Genomic DNA, 21,169 nt, shown 5'->3' with positions numbered 1-21,169 from the left:
ACTTTCCTGAGAAATTTGGGGAGTACAGTGAAGAACAGGGAGAACGCTTTCATCAAGACATAAGTGAAATGGAGACTAGGTATCAAGGAAATTGGAATATCAACATGATGGCAGACTATTGCTGGACACTCAAAAGAGATATACCAAAAGATAATAACAAACGAAAGAGAAACACTCTGCGTAGATCATTTGAAAATAAAAGAGTTCGATACCACGGGACAACAGTTTGAAAGTTAGGAAAATCATTCTTCTAATTCTTTTTATACTTAATTTTCATAGATTTTAAAATTTTTTTGCATTTTCAGATTTTAATTTTGTATTTTGTTAATAAACAATACATTACAATTTATTTAATTGTGTTTCAAAGATTTTTTTCCATTTTTCTAGCAGCAATTTTCTGCTATTTTATCCATTTTTTGCTATTTTTGCTATTTTATTCGAATTTTCGTTATTTTTTGGGGTTTTTTGCAATTTACTCGTAATTGAAGGCTGGACGGCCCAAACTGACTTGAAATTCGTATTCAGCGGGTCGAAAAACATGGCCGTAGATAGGTGGCGCCCGGTGTACAGACAACTTTTTTTTTTTGTGTGCCAGTGTAATGTGAAGAATTCGCTGCGCAGCAATAATAAAGCAAAACGGATTTCCAACCAAATATTACTTTTCCCTTTCGCCCGCATTCTTTATGATTCGATTCCTATTTGCTGCGTTCTTAAGTATTTTTCTCGAAGGATTTTTGAACTGTATTAACTATTGTAAATGACGTAAAAGTTGATGTTTTTAAGTAAAAAGTCTAATACAGGTTGAAAACATTTTAAATTTATAAAATAAAACCTAATATGCAAAACATTTAACTGATTTTATTGTAAAAGTCTCAACTGGAAAGAACTGGGTACAGTATTTTTCAACCGCTGTAAGTTAAGTTAAACTGAAAAATAATTCATTTTAAGACACTTAAGTATTAGGTTCGAGAATTTAAACAAAAAGCAATTTTTATATCAATAAGTTCATTAATTATATATTTACCGTTGTTGTTTACAACCTCTTCCCACCTATCCACCAAAAATCGCCTGGTGTGGTGTCAAAGAAGTTGTTGAGCCAGTTTTTAAGAACCTCATTGTTATCGAAGGTAACGCCCGGATACTGAAAGATATCCCATTCGAGCTCTTGGAGTGCGACTCTGCCGATTTATGCAACATGGGGCCTGGCGTTGTCGGGAAGGAGTGTGGTTTTGGAAAGTCGATCAGGTCTTTTCAGTCGTATAGTCTCATTCACGCGGTGCAGCTGGGCAATGTAGAGCTCCTTTTTGACCATGGCATTCTTTTCGAACATTTCCAGTCCCACCAACACATATCTTGATTTTCTTTGGATGAAGATCCGGCTTGACTCTCGGCTTTGGCGCATCTCCCGGAGCCACACACTTTGCTTCATATTGATGTATAGGCACCATTTCTCATCTACCAGACGATTCGGTACAAAAAGCGCTGTTTCTGACCGCGTGCTGCTCAATGGCGGGCGAGATGCTGAGAAGAATTTTGAAGGCAACTTTCTGTGTTTCTTTCGTTCAGCTCGTGAGGCAACCAGGCTCCCAATTTTTCGGTAAATCCCAGTGAATAAAGGTGATTGAGAAACGTTTTATGATCGCAGTTCTATTTTTTCGCCACTTCACGACTGGTTTGGCGACCATTCCCCTTCAAAAGTGAAACATTTTTGAACTTTGCAAACCATTTACGCGATGTAGACTCGTCTATAACGCCTTCTCCATATACGTCGCAAAAGTTCTGGTGTTTTTTGACCTCGATGAAAAGCAAAGAAGAGCAGGTGTCGAAAATGTTGATTTTTTCCTCCTCGAAATTCAATTTCTAAGTTTCAAAACTAATGAAAAATTAAATATTTAAATAACTCTAATTAATAAATTAAAAATTAAGTAACTCTAAATTACAATTAACATAGCCATTGTCAGTGTTAAAATATCAGGTCAGCCCATAAGTTGCACAAAAATTTTATTCGCGGAATATAACGGAACTATTTATATTTTCTTTGATATATTGTGCATGCACGTGTTGTTAAAAAATAAAATGGAATCTTCGAACGCGTATAAGAGGCATATTTTGAATTTTTTTTATAAAAGTGGTAAAAATTCAAAAACTGCTGCTGCAGAAGTAAACTCTGTTCTCGGAGAGGATACCGTGAGTGTAAGGACTGCGCAAAAGTGGTTTTCAAAATTCCGAAGTGGTAACTGCGACGTGGAGGATGCCTCGCGCGCTAGTCGTCCTGAAGTCTTTAACTCCGACGCCTTGCTCGAATTCGTGGAAGCTGAGCCAAATTTGGCAGTCGATATGATAGCTCAGAGGTTGAATTCATCGGCTTGAAAATGAAAGTTTTTTGAACCGCATCGTTACTGGTGATGAAAAATGGGTGCTTTACAATAATCCTGTTCGCAAACGCCAATGGTTAGATAAAGATGAAATACCAGAACCGACCCCTAGAGATGGCCTTCAAGATGATTCTCCTGTGAATGAACTTCTGGAACTAAACCAGACGATAACTGCTGATTATTATTCCCATCAGCTATCAAACCTGAATGAGGCACTTAACAAAAATCGGCCGTCTTCAGTGAATAGACGCAAAGTTTTGTTTCACCACGACAACGCAAGACCTCATACCGCAAGGCAAACATTAGGCAAACATTACGAGCTCGGATGGGAGCAAATGAATGCCGCATCCACCATACTCTCCGGATATTGCACCTTGTGATTATCACCTTTTCCGTGGACTTCAATCCCATATGAGTAACAAGAACTACTCCTCAAAAGAAGCTATTTATAAAAAGGGATATCGAAGCGTATTTTGGCTTCAAGGATAAACAATTTTTCGAGCAGGGAATTAAAAATTTGCCTAAATGTTGGGAAGACATTGTAAATAATGAAGGAAAATATATTATTGATTGATAAATACTTTAAACATCTTTTTTATTAATTTTAAAATCACCTTTAAAAAACGCGCGAACTTATAGACTGACCTGATACTTACATACATAACATACAAATATGCGTAAAAAAGCTTAGTTCAAGATAATGTGTGGAGCCTTACTTTTAGACCTTCTGTACAGCACACAGCGAAATAAAAAAAAAGTTCAAAGAAATTTTGGTAAATAATGGATTATACCTTTTGATTTGAAACAAAAATTAATTCTGTATAATTTAACCGAAAAATAAATGGATAGCAGTATTTTATACAGAAATTATTTGAAAACATGACATTTTACGATAAACTGAATGACATGGAAGGGAATGTGTTTCTTTTTTAAGATCATAACGGGATTCTTAACGAATAAGAAGGCACAGAAAATGTTTACAACCTTCTTCCTGGACTCCAACACCTTGAATTATTTCATGATTACCTCCCTGCTGTGTGAGATGGCAACAAGAAGCGATGATTTAAACAGAAATCAAAGAAAGTATAAAAGCAGTAGGGTGTCTATGGAACTTTATGCCGAGAAGAAAATTCATCTACACATCGAAGGCGATATAACTATTCTGAAACTATTTTGAAATTCTATAAGTAAACCTTCTTTATAAACTTAACATTAATCGTTTTGTGGCCTGTGCAGTACAGGTGGTCTAAAAATTGTGTTGTATACAAATCGAGCCTCGCCAATGCCAATCATCTATTTCAAATATGTAAAGATTAGCTTGAACTTTGCATACAAGTGACACCTCATAAAAGTGTCTGCTTAAATGTTCGTTGAATATTTGAACCCTCTAAATGGCTTTTGAACGCCGAGGTAGAGGATTAAAAACTATGAAAAAAATTATCGTTAAATTTTTCAGTAAAAGTGTGAGGGCAGGAATTTGAATAGAAGTCGTTCATAACCGATGTTTTCAATAAAGAAGTGTCGCTTTCGCCCAAAATGTTAATATTTAACACACCGTGAAAAAAATCCGATCCTCTGGACCAGTAGAGTCTTCGGAAAAGCTGGACTAGAAGGCAACCTCTTTCCTAATTATAAACGTTTGTTCGTGTTGAGAAACCACTTTTGCATAGTTTATCCTCATTTTGAATATTTTATTGTATGCGATTTCGGTTCTGTTTTACGCTTGTTGCGATTACTTATGGACAGTCATGAAACTTGGCACATATTTCCATTTCCTTCGAAGGTATTTGAGGCATCGACACAATTTTTTCTGAAAAAAAATCCATGTTTTACTGTACGATCCTCTATTTGAGAGATAAAAAATTGCATTTTTGTTAAATAATAATAACAATAAACTCGAGTTACTACCCCTTTATCTTTAATTTGCAATACAAGTATGTTTTTCCTGTGTAGTCTTATGCAATAGTTGAAAACTATCAATGAATAAAATTCGTAAGTGTTTTTAAACGAATTTTTGATTAGAATTTGAACGTAATGTTATTAGTAGGGAGCTGAATAATTTTGAATTCATTATCTATTCCAGCTCTAAAATGCATTTAAACACTCAAGGGAGCATTTATTTTATCAATCAATAAGGAACTGAAATGATTGTAATATTTTACGCGGTTTCATTTCACCTACTATCAGTAAACACCTCAAGTTCTGTAAAAACAAAACTTATAACTCAAAAAAAATTACACACTCGTACCAAAGCAAACATAAGACCAATACATTTTTGAGAGTCACTTATGAGCAAATACAAAAGCAATTCAACACTTCTTATACATAGGTGAACATCCCCTGCCCCACCATTTGCTTGCATCATAAACACTCAACTTTCAATTAACTCAGCTGCAGCAAGTGCAGCTACTTAGGTAAATTTAATTTTTATTGATAAAATCCAGTATAACCAACTCCGATGGATAGGTATATATAATGGGGCCCAATCAACAATTGAACAGTCAAACGATTTTTGAGCAAGCACAAAGTTCTTTGAATACTAAAAAGCTATCAAAATGAAAGCCACTTTCACCTTTGCCGCTGTGCTTTGTGCCTATTTGTTGGTGCAATCAGCCGTAGCATTGCCGCTATCTGCTGAGTCGCTGGAGAGTATTGAGGCACAGCCCCAAAAGAATGGACAAAAGAAATTGCCGCCAATTACCATTGATGCGCAAATGAATGCCTCGGCACATATTACAGTGCCTGAGGAAGTTGCCGAAGCTCTTGCCAAATTGATCATCAAATTGCAGGAAGAGCAGAACCAGAAACATGGACATCATGGTCAGAAACCAAAACCACCAACAGCTGATGAGCCCGCACAGGCTGATAAGCCAGCCCAAGCTGATGAGCCAGCACAAGCTGATGAGCCAGCCCAAGCTGATGAGCCCGCACAGGCTGAAGAGCCAGCCCAAGCTGATGAGCCAGCACAAGCTGATGAACCTGCAAAGGCTGAAGAACCCGCACAGGCTGATGAGCCAGCACAAGCTGATGAACCTGCAAAGGCTGAAGAACCCGCACAGGCTGATGAGCCCGCACAGGCTGATGAACCCGCACAGGCTGAAGAACCTGCACAGCCTGAAGAACCTGCCAAGGCTGAGGAGCCAGCTCAGGCTGATGAACCAGCACAAGCTGATGAACCTGCAAATGCTGATGAGCCCGCACAGGCTGAAGAGCCCGCACAGGCTGAGGAGCCAGCTCAGGCTGATGAACCAGCACAGGCTGTATAAGCCTAAACGTTTTAGCTCAGTCAGCAAGTCGAAATAACTGCATAATCGCAAAATCTCTTATTTATTCACCTTATGTTCTATATTCCATTTCTTTCCCCTGGAAATCGAAATGTTGAAAAATTGAGAATTTTAAGAAATTGTGTAGTAATTTTGAAATAAAGAATTTAAATATTGACATAATTGTTTTTGTGCAATAAAAGCTAAATAAATTTTCAGGAATACATAGTAAAAAATTAGAAAATTCAAATTTAATCAGTAGGTTCAGGCAATCACCTTGCGATGTATGTAATAAAATTTACTAGCGGCTACTTGTGGGGTTCGTCTATTAAATACCATAATTGAGATCAAATAGTTGGTTCTAAATACATTCGACCAAAAATATGATAAAAGAAAATTTGTACATTTTAACGGTACTGTGAACCGTATCGTATGAATGATTGCAACCGCATCGGAAATATGTGAGATATGCTGAGGACTATACTTGATTTGGCATAACGAGAATGAAGATGTATCGGTATTGGATGAGGCAATTGCCACCCACATTCAATGGTGGTTGATATACGCTGAATCAGTCGAGAGCGATTTCAGTTTTTTCCCCCAACGCCAGCTTGTAGAAAGTTGTTTAAAAATGATGTTGTATACACGAGGTTTGGCTGTTAAATAACGAAACTGTTGCTGTAAAATCTTTTATTGTGATTTTTAATGGGTCCTTCTACATTCTCATGGAGAGTTGCAACCACCGTTACCTAACCTAAGCTAGCCTACTTATTGCCACTTTCAATATACTTATATGATCCTTCTTTATCTGTAAGACCCGCTATGAGGATCTTCCATCCTTCAAAACAGTGCTGAAAGTCTGATTTCATTAGAACCTGCAGAACGCGTGCAGCTTTCTCTTTGAAAGCTTCAAGAACTGAACTTTTTATTCTGAATTACTTTACTGATAATGCAAATCAAATTATATTATCAGTATTTTTACTGGGAATTTTTTCAGAGATCTTTAAAAGTTTACTAGTAATGCAAATTAAATTTCGTTATCAGTAAAATTTTACTGATTACTGCTATCTGTAATGCAGAAAATTTATAATACAGCGTTCCCAGTGTGTATAGTAAATATTACCGGAAAAAAGCCATACATACCTGGGCCTGAAGCATTTTCGAATGGGAATTTCGGAAAAAAAATTCTTCTTCAGCATTTATACTCAAGTCATATAATGTGATATATCGATATTTTTGTCCCGAAAATATATTTTTGTTTAACATTTTGGCTCACGTACCCCGCTCTAATACTTATCCGATAGATCTCAGTTCCTACCATCCTAATGTTCCGCTCTAATGTTAGTAAAGCTCGTCAAAAATTATAAATTTGGTAAGAAAATTTTCGATTCGAAGGCAATTCAGGTTCTTTTTTTTGCTTTACATGTTTTGTCATATCTTTGGCATTTACAGTCGGATCTTGTTAAATTACTTCAGACTCTGGGGTGTACGACAAACTTTTTTTTTTTGCTGGTAAGGTTGTGCGGTCTAATTTATAGCCCAAGAATAAACACGATTTATAAGTAACTCACCTTATCTGCCCAAATGTGTGATACAGAGAACTACGCGATGAAAACAACACCTTCTCATCGGATGCCCACCACTCTTGAAGTGTTCGAGAAGATCACATACGATAGAATGATAAGCTGTCAACTTTATAAAACCCCATCCACAGCGAATTAAGGTAATACCTGCTAGTGTGTTCGCCTTCTCTGGTAAAATCACTTAGCATCACTTTACTAGCATTAAAAAAGGAAACAACATTACATTAAAATGAGTTCCACGGCTGGCCATGCAGTAGCTGATACGATGAGCTAAATTTTTCAGCACAGCAAAGGTCTATATGAAATGATCAACCCCTGAGAACGACGAAAAGCTTACTATGTGATTGATTTTTTTTTTGTATTTATTTAATCAACAAATAAGAGGCTTACAGACTATTACATAGGTAGATGCAAATTAAGACCTTATGACAAGAGTCTTATAAGTAACTTCTTAAAGTGCGCATTGTACGAGCACGGGAACGTGTTGTTATATCCAATAGAGAGCCAGTTGCATGCCCATACATTTCACAAATTGAACGGAAGGCGTTTCTCTTCTACCGAATTTAGAAAGTTATTTTCTTGCAGTTTTTGGTTTTGTAATATTTCCCAACGTTGTTCGAGAGGAAATCGATAACACTGGGTTTTGGGAACACATCAGGTAGTTCAAGTTTTAAAACATAACACATCGGTCAATAAGTCCCGGGCCTGACCTCTAGATGGCGCCACTAATACCATATAGATTTTGTTATTGCTGTTATTACTGTCCAAATTTCAAGACATTCGGTTCATTATTTACCAAGTTACAGTGTTTTAAGTGACGCCGCTTTTGCTATTTTTAAAAACAATGAATTCAAAGTAATTTTGTGTGTTGGTTTATCATTGTTTCCTTATGAAAAAAAAATACCGTTGAAACAAAGCAATGGCTCGATAAACGTTATCCGGACTCTTCTCCATCGGAAACAACCATCAAATGATGTTATGCTGAACGACCAGGACGTCCAAATGAGGCAGTTACTTCAGAAAATAATGAAAACCCCTAAAAATGATCATGGGCAAAGTGAAGTTGCAAGAGGTAGCTGAAATCCTGAAGATATCAAAAGGCAGTGCGTTCACTGTTTTGCACGAACATTTCGGTATGGAAAAGGTGTTGTCGAAATGGGTGCCGCGTTTGCTCACGTCGGAACAAAAACAATAAAGAATTGAAGATTAAAATCGCTGTTTGGGCATTATTAAGCGGGATAAGTCTGAGTTTTTTCAACGGTATGTGATAATGGATGAAACAGGGATCCACCACTGCACACGAGAGTCGAAACTGCAGTCATCTGAGTGGACTGGACCCGGTGAAAGCCGTCCAAAGCGACCAAAGACGCAACAGTCAGCTGGAAAGGCTATGGCGTCGGTATTTTGGGATACCATGCGAATTTTCATTAAAAGGCGAAACAATTAATTTTGATTATTACTGTGAATTATTGGAACAATCGAAGGTGAAAATCGCAGAAAAACGGTCCCATATGAAGAAGAAAAAAATCCTCTTTCACCAAGACAATGCACCGAGTCACAAATCGATGAAAACGATGATTCAATAGAACGAATTAGGTTTCGAATTTCTTCCCCACTCACTGTATAGTCCAGACCTGGCCCCCAGTGACTACTGGCTGTTTTCAGACCTCAAAAAAATACTCAAGGGAATGAAATTTCAATCAAATAAGGAAGTTATCGCTAAAACTGAAGCGTATTTTGAGGCCATAGATAAATGTTCTACAAAACTAGGCAAACTACAAACTCGTTGGAATGATTGTATCATCGCCAAAGGGGAGTACATTGATGAATAAAGAAGAATTTTTGAAAAAAATGTTATATTCTTATCCGGGACTTATTGACTGATGTGTTATATAGCCCACCTTGCACGTCGCTGCTACTTTGTATTGTGCGTCCTAATATTGTCCCATACATGGGCAATGGTTTATAGTTTCAGGTATTCTCTTATGGTAGAAAGACATTCGATGAGTTACATGTCATCTGAGCTATAATTCTCCTGTCCATTGCCCAGCAATTACTACTTGAAAGAGGTTTTACAATAAGTTTAATTTGTTTGATGGGATTATGGATATAACTTCGCACCTTACAATAGTCAATGGTTTCCAATAGGATTATCCATAACTATAAGTAATTTCCACCTTACATTTGGCGTTTAAGGCTTGTTAAACCTTCCACTCTTGAGGGTCTTATAGAGCCGCTAGCAATATTATTTATTTTAAATGGCACTCTGAGTCGGTTTCTGGCTTATTACTACTGCCCATCGAGTATCAACGCACTTTAGGCCTCTTTTCTGGAACCATGTAAAGAAAAATGATTCCAACATTTTAGTCTCTTTAATATATCGGGCTCGCTTTTCAACGCTAAAGAAAATATATGAAATGATCTCAATAAATAGTAAACGATGGTAGATACATCTATCTTTTTATTCTGCTGATGAATTATTTCCTTGGCTGAACACTTCTATGGATTAGTTCAAAAGGGTGAGAAATTGTGAAAGTGAGGCAGGAACCAACTGTGCATCGTTGCATTTTAGAGTATAAAAGTGGCCGCGCCATCATTGAATATGCGCCACAGAGTGGGCATCCAAAAAGTTGAACGACACTTTAAACCTTTGAGCGAGTTTATGATATTTCTACTTTTTAATTTGAATTTTTATTTCTTGGTAAAAATTTTGTTTGTTTTTTTGAAAAATCAGTTCAAAATAATGCTGTCCCGAAACGCTAGCTTGTGTACGCGTATACTCAAGTCCATTGTTACGCCTTGCTGAAACCACATGTCATGCAAGTCAAGCTCTTGCATTTTGGGCAAAAAAAAAAAATTGGATATCATTTCACGGTAGCGCTCACCATTGACAGTGACGTTACGATTCGTAGCATCTTTGAAGAAGTACGGTCCAATGATACCTCCAGCCGATAAACCGGACCAAACTGTGACCTTTTCTGGATACATTGGTAGCTCTGGCGGAAGAATTGCTGATCTTCACTCCAAATTTGACAATTCTGCTTATTTACGTACCCATTGATCCAAAAAAGAGCTTCGTCGCTGAACACAATTTTTCGACTTTAAACTTTCTTAACAGAACACGCATTTTTATAATAAAATTCAATGATTTGCACGCGTTGTTCGTTTGTAAGACGATTTATGGTTAAATTATAGACCAAACTGAAGATGTTGACAGTGAAACAAAATATGAAACGTGCGTCATCTGTTTAAACCAACTGTTTAAAAAATCGCCCTGTATAATTATTTTTCCACGGAGAAGGTTTATATAATATGCTCATTGCTGCCACTCGCCACCAGTTGGCGCTGCAGAGAACCAACTTCTGCCCCGTTCAACCAATTTTTTCGAAATAAACAAAATCAATAAAATGGTTTGGAATGATTTGAATATTTGTGTACTGATTTTTCTTTAAAGTTATTTTTCTTAAATTTATTTTAGTTGTTGGAGTAGCAACGCGCTCCGGGTACAGCTAGTATATAGTTTAATATAGTATTTTATTCGAAAAAATTAAATATATATTTTTTTAATATTAAAAACACGTGAAATTTCCACATTGAATAAATATCAAATTATTAATTTTTTTTCAGTTTACTTCTTATTAATATATATTCAAGCCTACTAATAAACCAATTTTCAAAGCATTTAAGACGGTGTTCCAAATGCTTCAGATGGTTGAGTGCTCCATATTTTACAAGAATGATTGCATATGGGAAAGTTGTTCCGAAAGTGAACTCCGCATTCGTTAAGGGGACAGATACCTGTAAAATTTCGATACAAAAAATTTTTTTTTATAAAATGCTCATATAATCCTTTAAGAATATGGCAAAAAATTTAAGTATTTCTTATATTATAGATCGTCAACCGTGACAACTCTATTCTTTGTGTTCGAGCGCTGGGAGAGGAATTTTCATGTATTCAAAATCGCGTTTTTCTCAAAACTATTTTTTCAAATTGGCGTACTCGATAACTCTAAAAGTTATAGACCGATCTCTCTGAAACTTTGAACACATCTTCTTTATGATATTACAATACTTTCAATGTGAATTTACAAGTTTATGAAAATTTTCCAAAAAAAATAATTTTTCCAAACAAAAATAGTAGGAAAATTCGCCTGGAAATTCATTTTTTTTTTAACATTTTATTCCGCAATTTTCTTTCCATTTTTTTTTTTCAATTCATATAGAAATTATGACATTAATAAACAAAAACGTTTATGGTTTTTGGTATTCAGGTCACGGACCCCGATGCTACAATGCCCGCCGATTGAGATTCCCCGCTGCGACCTTCCTGGAAGAATTGAGTGTACATCCGCCATTTTAGATGATTAAAATAAAAAAAAAAATTTATTATTTTAATGTATAAATAAATTGCATGCCAATTTTGAAAAAAATATATTGGCTTCTTCATTTTAAATAATTTTAATGAAAATCAGGGAAAATATGGCCGTTTACAGGTATCTGTCCCCTTAACAATTCAATAAAAAGCTGCTGAACAGATTTCTACAGATGATGATGATGATGGTTTATTGCTACCGCGCCGATCACTGGGAACATAGTGTCCTGTAGAGCTTCTAGATAATCATCACAGAGATGGTATAAAACTATTGGCGCATTATTGGATTAAGAGTATTGAAGTTGTTGGAAATTATATTGAATAAAAAACTAGTTTCAACTAAAAATTTTTGATTTATTCTTTTTCTTTTATACTTGCCTTCTTCTTTTTGAATGTTCAGTTTAACGAACTGTTTCCCTTTAGGACTCGACAAATAAGTATACCTATGTCATGCGAGATGTGACCTTCATGCCGGTTAAGCGAAAAATCTGTAACGTCATAAGTGCACCCATCTACAAAATGACGCAAAATTAATCAACCAATTTTGTTTTTGCACAACTTTTTCACTAGCTAAAAATTATGATATTGGGTGAAATCTTAATTGGATCTTTACATGCTCTACTACTTATCTGTTTGTATACTGCAGCTAGTCCACAAATGTCAAATATGTTTGACGTACGACGCAATTTGCAAGAATTATAAATCTTCGGATAGGGTGGTTAATTTGCGCCACCTTGACTAAATGCCAGCTGGAATTATTAGTAGGCTAAGAACTCGGAGCGTATTTTGCTATACTCACCCTGAGCCCTCATTTTTTATACCAAATGAGCACATAACCCGAATGTCGCGACATAAAAAAAATTATTTTATTTTATTGCTGTTCTCATTACTCACCTCCTTCACGAATTGAAATCACCAACTTTTCTTTATAAAAGCAATTTTTATTCCATTTTCGCTATTGTTAATGTATTACTTGTATATTCGTGTATGTTTGTATATGTATATATGTATGTGGGCATGTGTTAATATGTGAATGCTGTAAGTGCAGCTATTTCTATTTGTTACTGCACAAAGTATGTATGTACGAGTATTTTGCAAATGCATAATTTGTTGTAATTTTTGTTTTTGTTTACTTTTCTTTTATCTCTCTCTCTCACTGAATACTTTGAGGTTTTTTTTTAATTTGCAGGCAAGCTTTGTTTTACTATATATTTCTGTATTTTCTCTTCAGTTTTATTTCAATTTCAGATAAATTTAATCACTCAATATTTCTTTTAATTTTGTTTTTACGTAATTTTGTTATTATTGTTTATTATTTTTTTCTCATAATGATATCAACATTAAGCAGGTGCCTTGCCATTTGATTGCATTGCTAATAAAGTCATTCAACCATTACAAGTTTCATATATTTTTCCTTTCAATTTCTTGGTTTTTATTTGCTAAAGAGTTTTTTGTTTTTCGTTTGGAAACACATTTATGTTATGTTTTATAGTTTTGATACGTTTTGCGTTTTCTGTTTTTTAGTTTTGTTAGATAAAATAGTTCCAACATTCAAGGGTCAACAATATTTTTATTCTTTTATTTATTAATTCTTTTAGTTCTTTTTTCTATTATTTAAATAAATTTGTTGTTATGTAAGATAAGTAAAACCACTGTGCGGCACTAAAAAGTGATCGGAACGTGCATAGGAACGGATTTCGGCAATACTGAGCGTACATGTCTTCTCTTTTATCATAGATGTTTCTCTCTTTTCGCAATCACACAGCACTCGAGAAGCAGGTGCACCAAACTGAGTCGCAAATATAAGTTTGAAATTATCTCCCCTAGTTTGAAAGCTTACTTTGAGAGGATTTTAGTCCTTGGAGAGTTTCAAAAACTGCCGAACCGAAATTTCTTTATAACTCTTTTATTTATTACTCGATTCCAAGGTATGATGTACGAGTATCGTTGAAAAAATAATTTTAATTGCTGTATATCCTTCTCAGATTTTTGTTTTAGGTCATCAAAATTTACACAAAAATCCGCTCAAAGCAAGCTTTCAAACTAAGGGAGGTAATTGGAAAGTGTTTGCTTTCATTGATATTTCTGGTGTCCAATGGTAATAGCTTCATAAGGCCACGACTTCGCAGTTGCAGTAACCGATCAGCTTACATTGCGCTTATTCGTTTAAAGGTTTAAAATTGTTTAGACCTTTTTCGGTTACATCGCCTGTGAGCACTTTGTCTAGCGTTGCCCCGCTCCATAGGGTTGTTTAACATCTCTCTTAGCCTTTTTCCTAAGGTATTTATTTTCTTCTTCTTCTTTCTCTTCTTTTTCTCTCCCTTCTTCTTCTTCTCTCCCTTTTTCTTCTTTCTCTTCTTCTTCTCTCCCTTTTTCTTCTTTACTTTATTCTTCTCTGCCTCTTCTTCCTCTCCCTCTTGATGTGTTATGCGGTCCACCGGAATATATTCGTGTTGCTATCGCGACCTCTCTAACTAATCGGCTGAATGTGATTGCGTTTCGCTAGATCTCTTACTCTCTGCACACTCAAGGGCTCACAGCCCCAAAGCGCTAGACGCACGTACTCCTACGATTAGTTCTAAATCGTATCCAATCAAAGTGCATGAGTCTACTTCGCGTTACCCAAAAGAATTTACTCACGTTCCGAAAGCTTTTAGCCGCTTTCAGTTCTTCAGACAGTGGACTTATTAATTTTCTTCATTTTTAATTCTTATTTAATTTTTTTTTTGTCTTTGTTTTGATATGCAAGGATGATTTCCTTTCTAAACCAAAATACTATGCGCTACCTTGTAGCTGGCGCGAAAATTTTATAAACATTAGGGTAGTTCAGAACTAGTTCACATCATTTCTAAGACTTGACTCAATTTGTTTTACTAGCACATAAAGTAATTAAAATTATTTCAATAGGATAATTTGTATAGTTTTGATTTTGAATAAAGTTTTCTGCTACTTCGAAAACTTGGTTGTGTTTATTTTACTCAAATATTTTTTTTGTTTTACTATTTATTATTTTTTATTATATTACTATTTATGTTGGTATTATTATAATTTTTTTTTATTATTTAGTAATTTTCGCCGCCTACTGCCTTTTGTGAAGCTTTATTTTTCAAGCTTTCGCCAAGTTCTAGATATTTAACTACTTTATTTTCAAAATTAGAGATTTACTTTTGTATTTTAAGTATTCATTAAATCTTCTTCTCTTCATATACGATTCAATATACCTGTGCTTTTGTGTTTGTGAGTTCACAATTGCAATTCTTTGTGTTTGGCTTAAATAATCAATCGCTTAGCTAAATTCAATAATAAGCAAAAATCGCTTGCAACAAGAAAGCTCGTTTTAAATACTTTATTTTATTTTACTTAATTTTTTTCCTGCCATTTCATTCATAATCTCACCGTCCTTGTGTAAGCTACTGACATACATATACCTAACCCAAATAACTGTAACAGTTATTATTGATTTTAATCAATCCCTGCATTTTGTTCGGCTTTCCTGGTTTTGCTTTTTCCATTTATTTTTAAATTTAAGTTAAATTATTTATTTATTTTTTATTACAATACAATTAATCATCAAAACATTTCAGGCACAAAGTGAAACTCTAAATAAAGCAAAACTAATCGTGGGTATATTGTTTGACTTTGTAATTTTACTCTTATTAATGACAAATGTATTTAGTCGCAGAATGTTTCAGTACACACATACATACGTATATATAATATTTAAATCAAGTTTTCCTATTTTGGGTACTAATAATTTTTCAAATTTTTTGCACTTCATGATATTCGGTTTTGAATCGAGATGTGCTTCACACTACCAGAGCTCTAGAGTGCACAAGTAAATCTTTTTGCTTGAAAAGTTTCAGCAATTATGAAATTTGTAAAGCAAATATACACATGCCCCACAAAGTCTGCGTTCACTCGAATAGCCTTCCTAAATTGATTAAAAACAAAATAAAATATTATGATTAAATTGAAATCTTTACAATTTGTTTATTCACTACATTCCCAGCTTTTAAGGGCAAAAAAAAACATCACCTTTTAGATAACGGGAAAATAATTTCAGCAGCATGTAAATGTGGCACCAAACAGTCTGCGTTCAGTCGGTTTATTTTAATGATACCGTTTAATTTTAAGATATTTTTCCTTGTTTATATTAATTTTTGATTGCGCATTACTTCGACTGAATGTTAACAAAGCTTAGTTGAACATTTTATTTATAACTGGAGATAATTAAAGAACATGGAAGGAAAGGGAAAAGAAATAAGCGTTTCTGAGAGGAAAATAATTATAAAAATGTGGAAAGACGAAAAAAGTTTCCGAAATATTCGAAAATCTATTGGGAGAACGTATTCCTCTATTCAGCGAGTTGTAACAAATTTTCGGCAAACTGGAATTTTTACATCTAAGCCCAGGTCAGGGCGTCCGAAAAAATTATCGACCCGAGAAGAGCGTTCTGTAATCAACTTGGCAAAAGTTAACCCGCGGATTACATCCTCAAAATTATGTGAAAACATAAATCAAACATTTAAAAAAAGTATTTGCGCCGAAACTGCCAGAAAAGTTCTACGTCAAGCTAGACACCATCGTATAGTAGCCCGAAGAAAGCCTTTCATTTCTCTTGTGAACAGACGTAAACGCATTCAGTTTGCTAATGAGTACATAAATAAGCCGCCCGAGTTCTGGAAAAAAGTAAAATTTTCAGACGAAAGTAAATTTTGTATATTCTGAATAAAAGGCCATCAAATTGTTTGGCGAAAACCTGGAACTGCTCTTGAAAAGCAAAATCTTGTTGGCACGGTTAAGCACGGAGGTGGCGGGGTTATGGTTTGGGGCTACATGGCGGCAAATGGGGTAGGTCAACTAGAATTTATTGATTCGACGATGGATAAATGGGGACACTTGAACATACTAAAAGGGAATTTAAAGCCAAGGGCGGCTTATCAAGAACATTTTGGTTTCAACAAGATAACGACCCGAAGCACACAGCCGAGATCGTTAAGCTTTGGCATTTGTACAACGCCCCAAAACAGCTTAAGACACCGCCATAGTCCCCAGATCTTAACCCCATCGAGCATCTGTGGGATCTATTGGAAAAAAGAATTCGTCAGCAAGACGGAATGTCATGCAGGCAGAATGGAGGAAGATAACAACAGAGGAAACAGAGAAAATAGTAAGTTCAATGCCAAATAGGCTGAGTGAAGTCCTGAAGCAACGTAGATATCCAACAAAATATTAGATTTAATTTTTGCATATAGCATATCATCTTTTTGTATTAGACTTTAAGACTGAACGCAGACTTTATGGTCGCTTTATTTACTTGTTACAGCCATTATTCACCGTTATCTAAAAACTTATGTGAGGAATCTTGAAATTTATTTTTGTTTTTGAAACTTAAACATATAATAAACATATAAATATACACAAATTTATAAAAATGATAAAATCGGGTTGTGTGTTTCTTTCACTAAAAAGTTATTGTAGGGTGAATGCAGACTTTGTGGGGCATGTGTATGTATTTTAGGGTGCCTCACTAAAAAAATTTCGTTTTCCACCGAAAGTATTGATCTACAATACAATATTATATTTTAGGACTTCCGCCAAAATATTTTTATTTTTATTCTTTCGATGGGGAAAATAGTACTGAACTTATTTTTTTCTTTTGTGTGGAGAGTGATGCACCCTAATGCCTATATGTACATATATTTATTACTCGCATAAAATCATCTTGATTTACCCGAAATGGAGTAGTTTTCAAAATAATTATTTTGTATATTAAGTATTTTGTAGCTTAGTGAAATCCAAGAAAACCTGCATATGTTATTTTAGAACTCAACATAGTCATATTCTTTACATATTTGCATACCAAAGTCATTCTCCAACTTCGCGTGTTTCTGTGTTAAATGCTTGCTTTGCGTATACGCCATGTAGATCAGCAATGAAGCGCTGTTATTAAATCAAAATTTATTTCTTAGTCCTAAACTTTATAAAATATTGGAAAGTTATTTTTGAATGCTCCACGAACGTTATTTAACTGGGATTGCAATGCAACTACAATACCCTTTTTCGGTGAAAAATTATATGCATTTCTATTAAATTTTCGCAGACGATATGATGACTTCTTTATGCGTACAATTGCTAGCTATATTCATTAGTTTGCAAACTTTTGAATTGAAAACTACAAAATTTTATAATTTTTTTCGAATTCATTTTTAGCTACATACTTTAGCGGTTGAAATAATACTCATACCGTTATTTCTCAATTCTGTTTTACAAATTTTTTTTGGTGCAGAAACTCATGTGAATGAAAAAATATATGAAGGTTATTTTCACACCATGCAATGCCGACGATATTTTTTAATTCCTTTATTAGGATTAATCCACACTTTTCAAGAAAAGCAACAAGTTCATATAAAAACGCTTTAGAAATTCTCAAGAAAATTTCATCTATCAAATTTTATTAAAATAGTTCAGAGGCCTTAAGATATTATTTTCTAATGCCTTTTTTTTTAATTTTTACAGAAAACTTTGAATAAAACAATTATAAAGATAAAAGAATACTGAATCGCTCCATTATTTTGGAAATGTGTGATAGCTATTTAAAAAAGGAAATTCATTTTTATAGAAGTCGACTGCAGCATCATCATTCGTATTTTAAAGATATTGAACGCACTCTTAATGAACAGAAAAAGGAGCAAAAATGGACAATAAGCACAATAAAATCTTACTCGAGTAGTCGTCACATTCTAGTCCACTTTTAACCTTCCGAAAGTGCTTAGTGGCAAAAAAATGTCTTTAGAAATCATTCACCGTTGCCTTCAAGTAACTAGTTTCAACTGAAAAAGTCTCTACTGACAAGAAAAACAAAACAAAAAACATTAATTCAAGAAGATCCAAAAAACATCCACTAAAGGTGTTGACATTTTTATATTCACCACTGTCTTATACATACATATTTTTTTCTAAATATTTTCCGATATAAATTATAGATTTTAAATGCTACTTCTTTTAATTAAAAAAAAGTTTTTTAAGGTTTTTATAAGCCTGCACCGCATTGAAATTTTCATGCCGAAAAGTGTAGAAAAAATTTTGCTGCGAATTACTTTCATAATTTCAGCAGCTTTTCCTGTAATAAAATAACGTCAAACCATAACCATTGCATTTTTTCTTAATCTATCTGTGTCTACTTATTTTGCATTCTTTGGGCGGTTTCGGCTGCAGCAGTGGCGTTTAGCTTTAATGATTTATTACATTTAATTTATTGCTCAGCTCCAGCAGCTTTTGGTGGCTAATGCGCGCGTGATGTTGGCTTTTTATGTATGTAAATATGTATATATATATTTTAATTTCTATTCAATTTGGTACTACAGTAGGTTTCTGAGCGCAATGACAATCGAACATTTTTCAATTATGACTAGAAAGAAGGTCTCTCACTTTCAATAAAAACCTGATCAATGATCGACCGCTTCTTCAAACTCCATGATATCTTATATGCCAATTATGTTATACATAATATTTCTCACACTCCTACTTTCTACCTCCCGTTTGGGTGCACGCTCAGCATCTAACAGCTCACGGTCTCCGGCAGTGGATTCTCAGTGATGCGCATCTTTTGCGCACTCGTATACGATGTACCATTCACACTCACCTCCGGTTCCGCATCGAAATCTAAATCGTCCAAATCATTGTCCACTTCGAAGGCGGGCAAGTGACGTTCGCGTTCAATCGATTGGTTGCCATTGCCATCGGAGTCGCCGCCGGAGGCATCACCGCTGCTGGAGGAATAACCACCACCGCTCGAGTTATTATTGTTGTTGATGGCAGTCTCGCGGCAGAGGCGCACATTGCTACGCAGTTTTTTCTGCTGCTTTCGTTGACGCTGCAGCTGTTTTTGCTGTTGTTGTTGCTCATCAGCCTGTTGCTCGCGACGCTCTTTCTCCAGCTGCTCCTTGAAGTTGGCAAAAAAGATGGACGAGTAGGTTTGATATTTGGTGCCACATGGTGAGGTGGCTGGTGTGGAGAGGGGCGTGGCTGTAGTAACAGTGGTGTTGGAGGCATTGTTTGTTGAACAGTTGAACGTTGTATTCCAGTGTCACAGTGGATAGCGATTGCGGCGCAGCACATTAAAGAAGGGGGGACACAGAGGGAGTGGGAAGTTTGCTTATGTTATTTAGCGAAATATTGTTTTTTTTTCAGCAAGTGAAATTCGATAGATAGAAAAGGAGGAACAGAAAGTTCTATCTTTTTTTGTTCTAGAAATTGTTTGAGTATAAAATCCTAGCGCTGTGTGTGTGTGAGTGTGTGCTGTGGGTGGGCGAGTGGTGGTATGAGTATGCGGGAACGCAGTTTTTATACACATGTCTGTATGCTGTAATTCTCTATACATGTAACTATGTATGTATTTATGTAAGTGCAGCTGAGTGGCATGAGTTGATGCGCGGAATTCAAAAATATTTTCAAAGCAAAAAGTCTGTGTACAAAGTTATATATATAAATATGGCCAACACAAGATTTGAAGGCTTGGAGGCACGCCCGAATCGGGATCGTTGCCGACATTGTTATTGGTATTAGTGTTGGTGTTGGTGAGTGATTTGAAATGCGCTTGGCAAGCAAGAGTGAATGTTGGATGGCACACTCAACCAAGTGAAAAGCAGCCAGCACAGCTCTTATACACACACTCACACACACATTGATGCACGCACCCTACCACACATACGCCTATGTGAATTTTATTTCTTTGGTTAAAAATTACCACGCACAGGTGTTTGGAATCTCTCCGAGTTTTACTACTTCAATTTTCGAATTTGTTGCCTGTTATTTACTTCCAAAAAAATATGCAAATAATACCTTGTTACAATATCACTATATACAAATTTACAATGTTTTAAAGTTATTTCAAAATTTTTCAATGAAATTTCTCATAATTCTAAATAATCTGGTACTCCCTCGAATCCTTTATTTGATTCGTTTGTGGTGGTTTTCAATGTCTTATATTATTATATATTTTTCTCAGCAGCGTTAGCCTAGATTTTAGATATTTTTGGGTATTTCCAAAAAAAAATTTAATTTTTTATTATTACTTTTTTAATTAATCATAGAGCCGAGCTAGAGCTTAACTTAATTTAATTATTAATGCCTATGCTTTAATGAATGAATTATTTATAATTAGTTGTCCGGTAAATAATTAAAAGAAATTAATTGGTCCATTTTAAATTTAATATGAAGTTCGTTTTATTTTTATTTTTTCATAAATTTATTCATTTGTCATATTTCTGGTATGTATATATTTATAAGCAGGTATATTTATATATCTCACAAAGCATAGCACAAAAATTTGTTGTAAATCTTCATTTTTTTGTTGTATTAAATAATATAAATTCTAGAGTGCATAAAGTTATGTAAGCAGCTGTGATTGCGTATTTATTTTTACTAAGTAATGCTAAAAAAATCTAGAGAAATTAATTTACGCGAGTGTTTTGCATTTACTAATATAATTTTATGTTTTTAATTTGAAAATTTAAGTTCTAAAAATACTTAGCATTTGTTACTTAGATATACAAAGCTTTGGAACAAGCTTTG

General features: G+C 34.8%; 2 protein-coding genes across 7 annotated transcripts in view; one reads left to right on the top strand and one right to left on the bottom strand.

Moving 5' to 3' along the window:
• Positions 1 to 4,864: 4,864 nt before the first annotated feature.
• LOC128866037 (serine-aspartate repeat-containing protein I-like) lies at positions 4,865 to 5,816 on the top strand. The gene has a single exon (XM_054106502.1). It carries the CDS (start codon positions 4,931 to 4,933, stop codon positions 5,639 to 5,641), a length of 711 nt encoding a protein of 236 aa, XP_053962477.1. The 5' UTR covers positions 4,865 to 4,930; the 3' UTR covers positions 5,642 to 5,816.
• A 7,068-nt stretch (positions 5,817 to 12,884) lies between these two features.
• The window catches only part of LOC128866821 (protein NDRG3), a 117,411-nt gene continuing 109,126 nt past the window's right edge, over positions 12,885 to 21,169 (bottom strand). For all 6 annotated transcript variants that reach the window (XM_054107813.1, XM_054107814.1, XM_054107815.1 and 3 more), the window contains one exon: positions 12,885 to 19,621. In XM_054107813.1, the coding sequence (XP_053963788.1) occupies positions 19,155 to 19,621 (467 nt within the window). In that variant the 3' untranslated portion in view covers positions 12,885 to 19,154. The remainder of the gene's footprint in view (positions 19,622 to 21,169) is intronic.

Source organism: Anastrepha ludens, chromosome 6 (assembly GCF_028408465.1).
Source record: "Anastrepha ludens isolate Willacy chromosome 6, idAnaLude1.1, whole genome shotgun sequence".
Lineage (NCBI taxonomy): Eukaryota > Metazoa > Arthropoda > Insecta > Diptera > Tephritidae > Anastrepha > Anastrepha ludens.
Note: the sequence above shows the minus strand (reverse complement) of the source record. Positions and strands in the feature narration are given on the sequence as shown.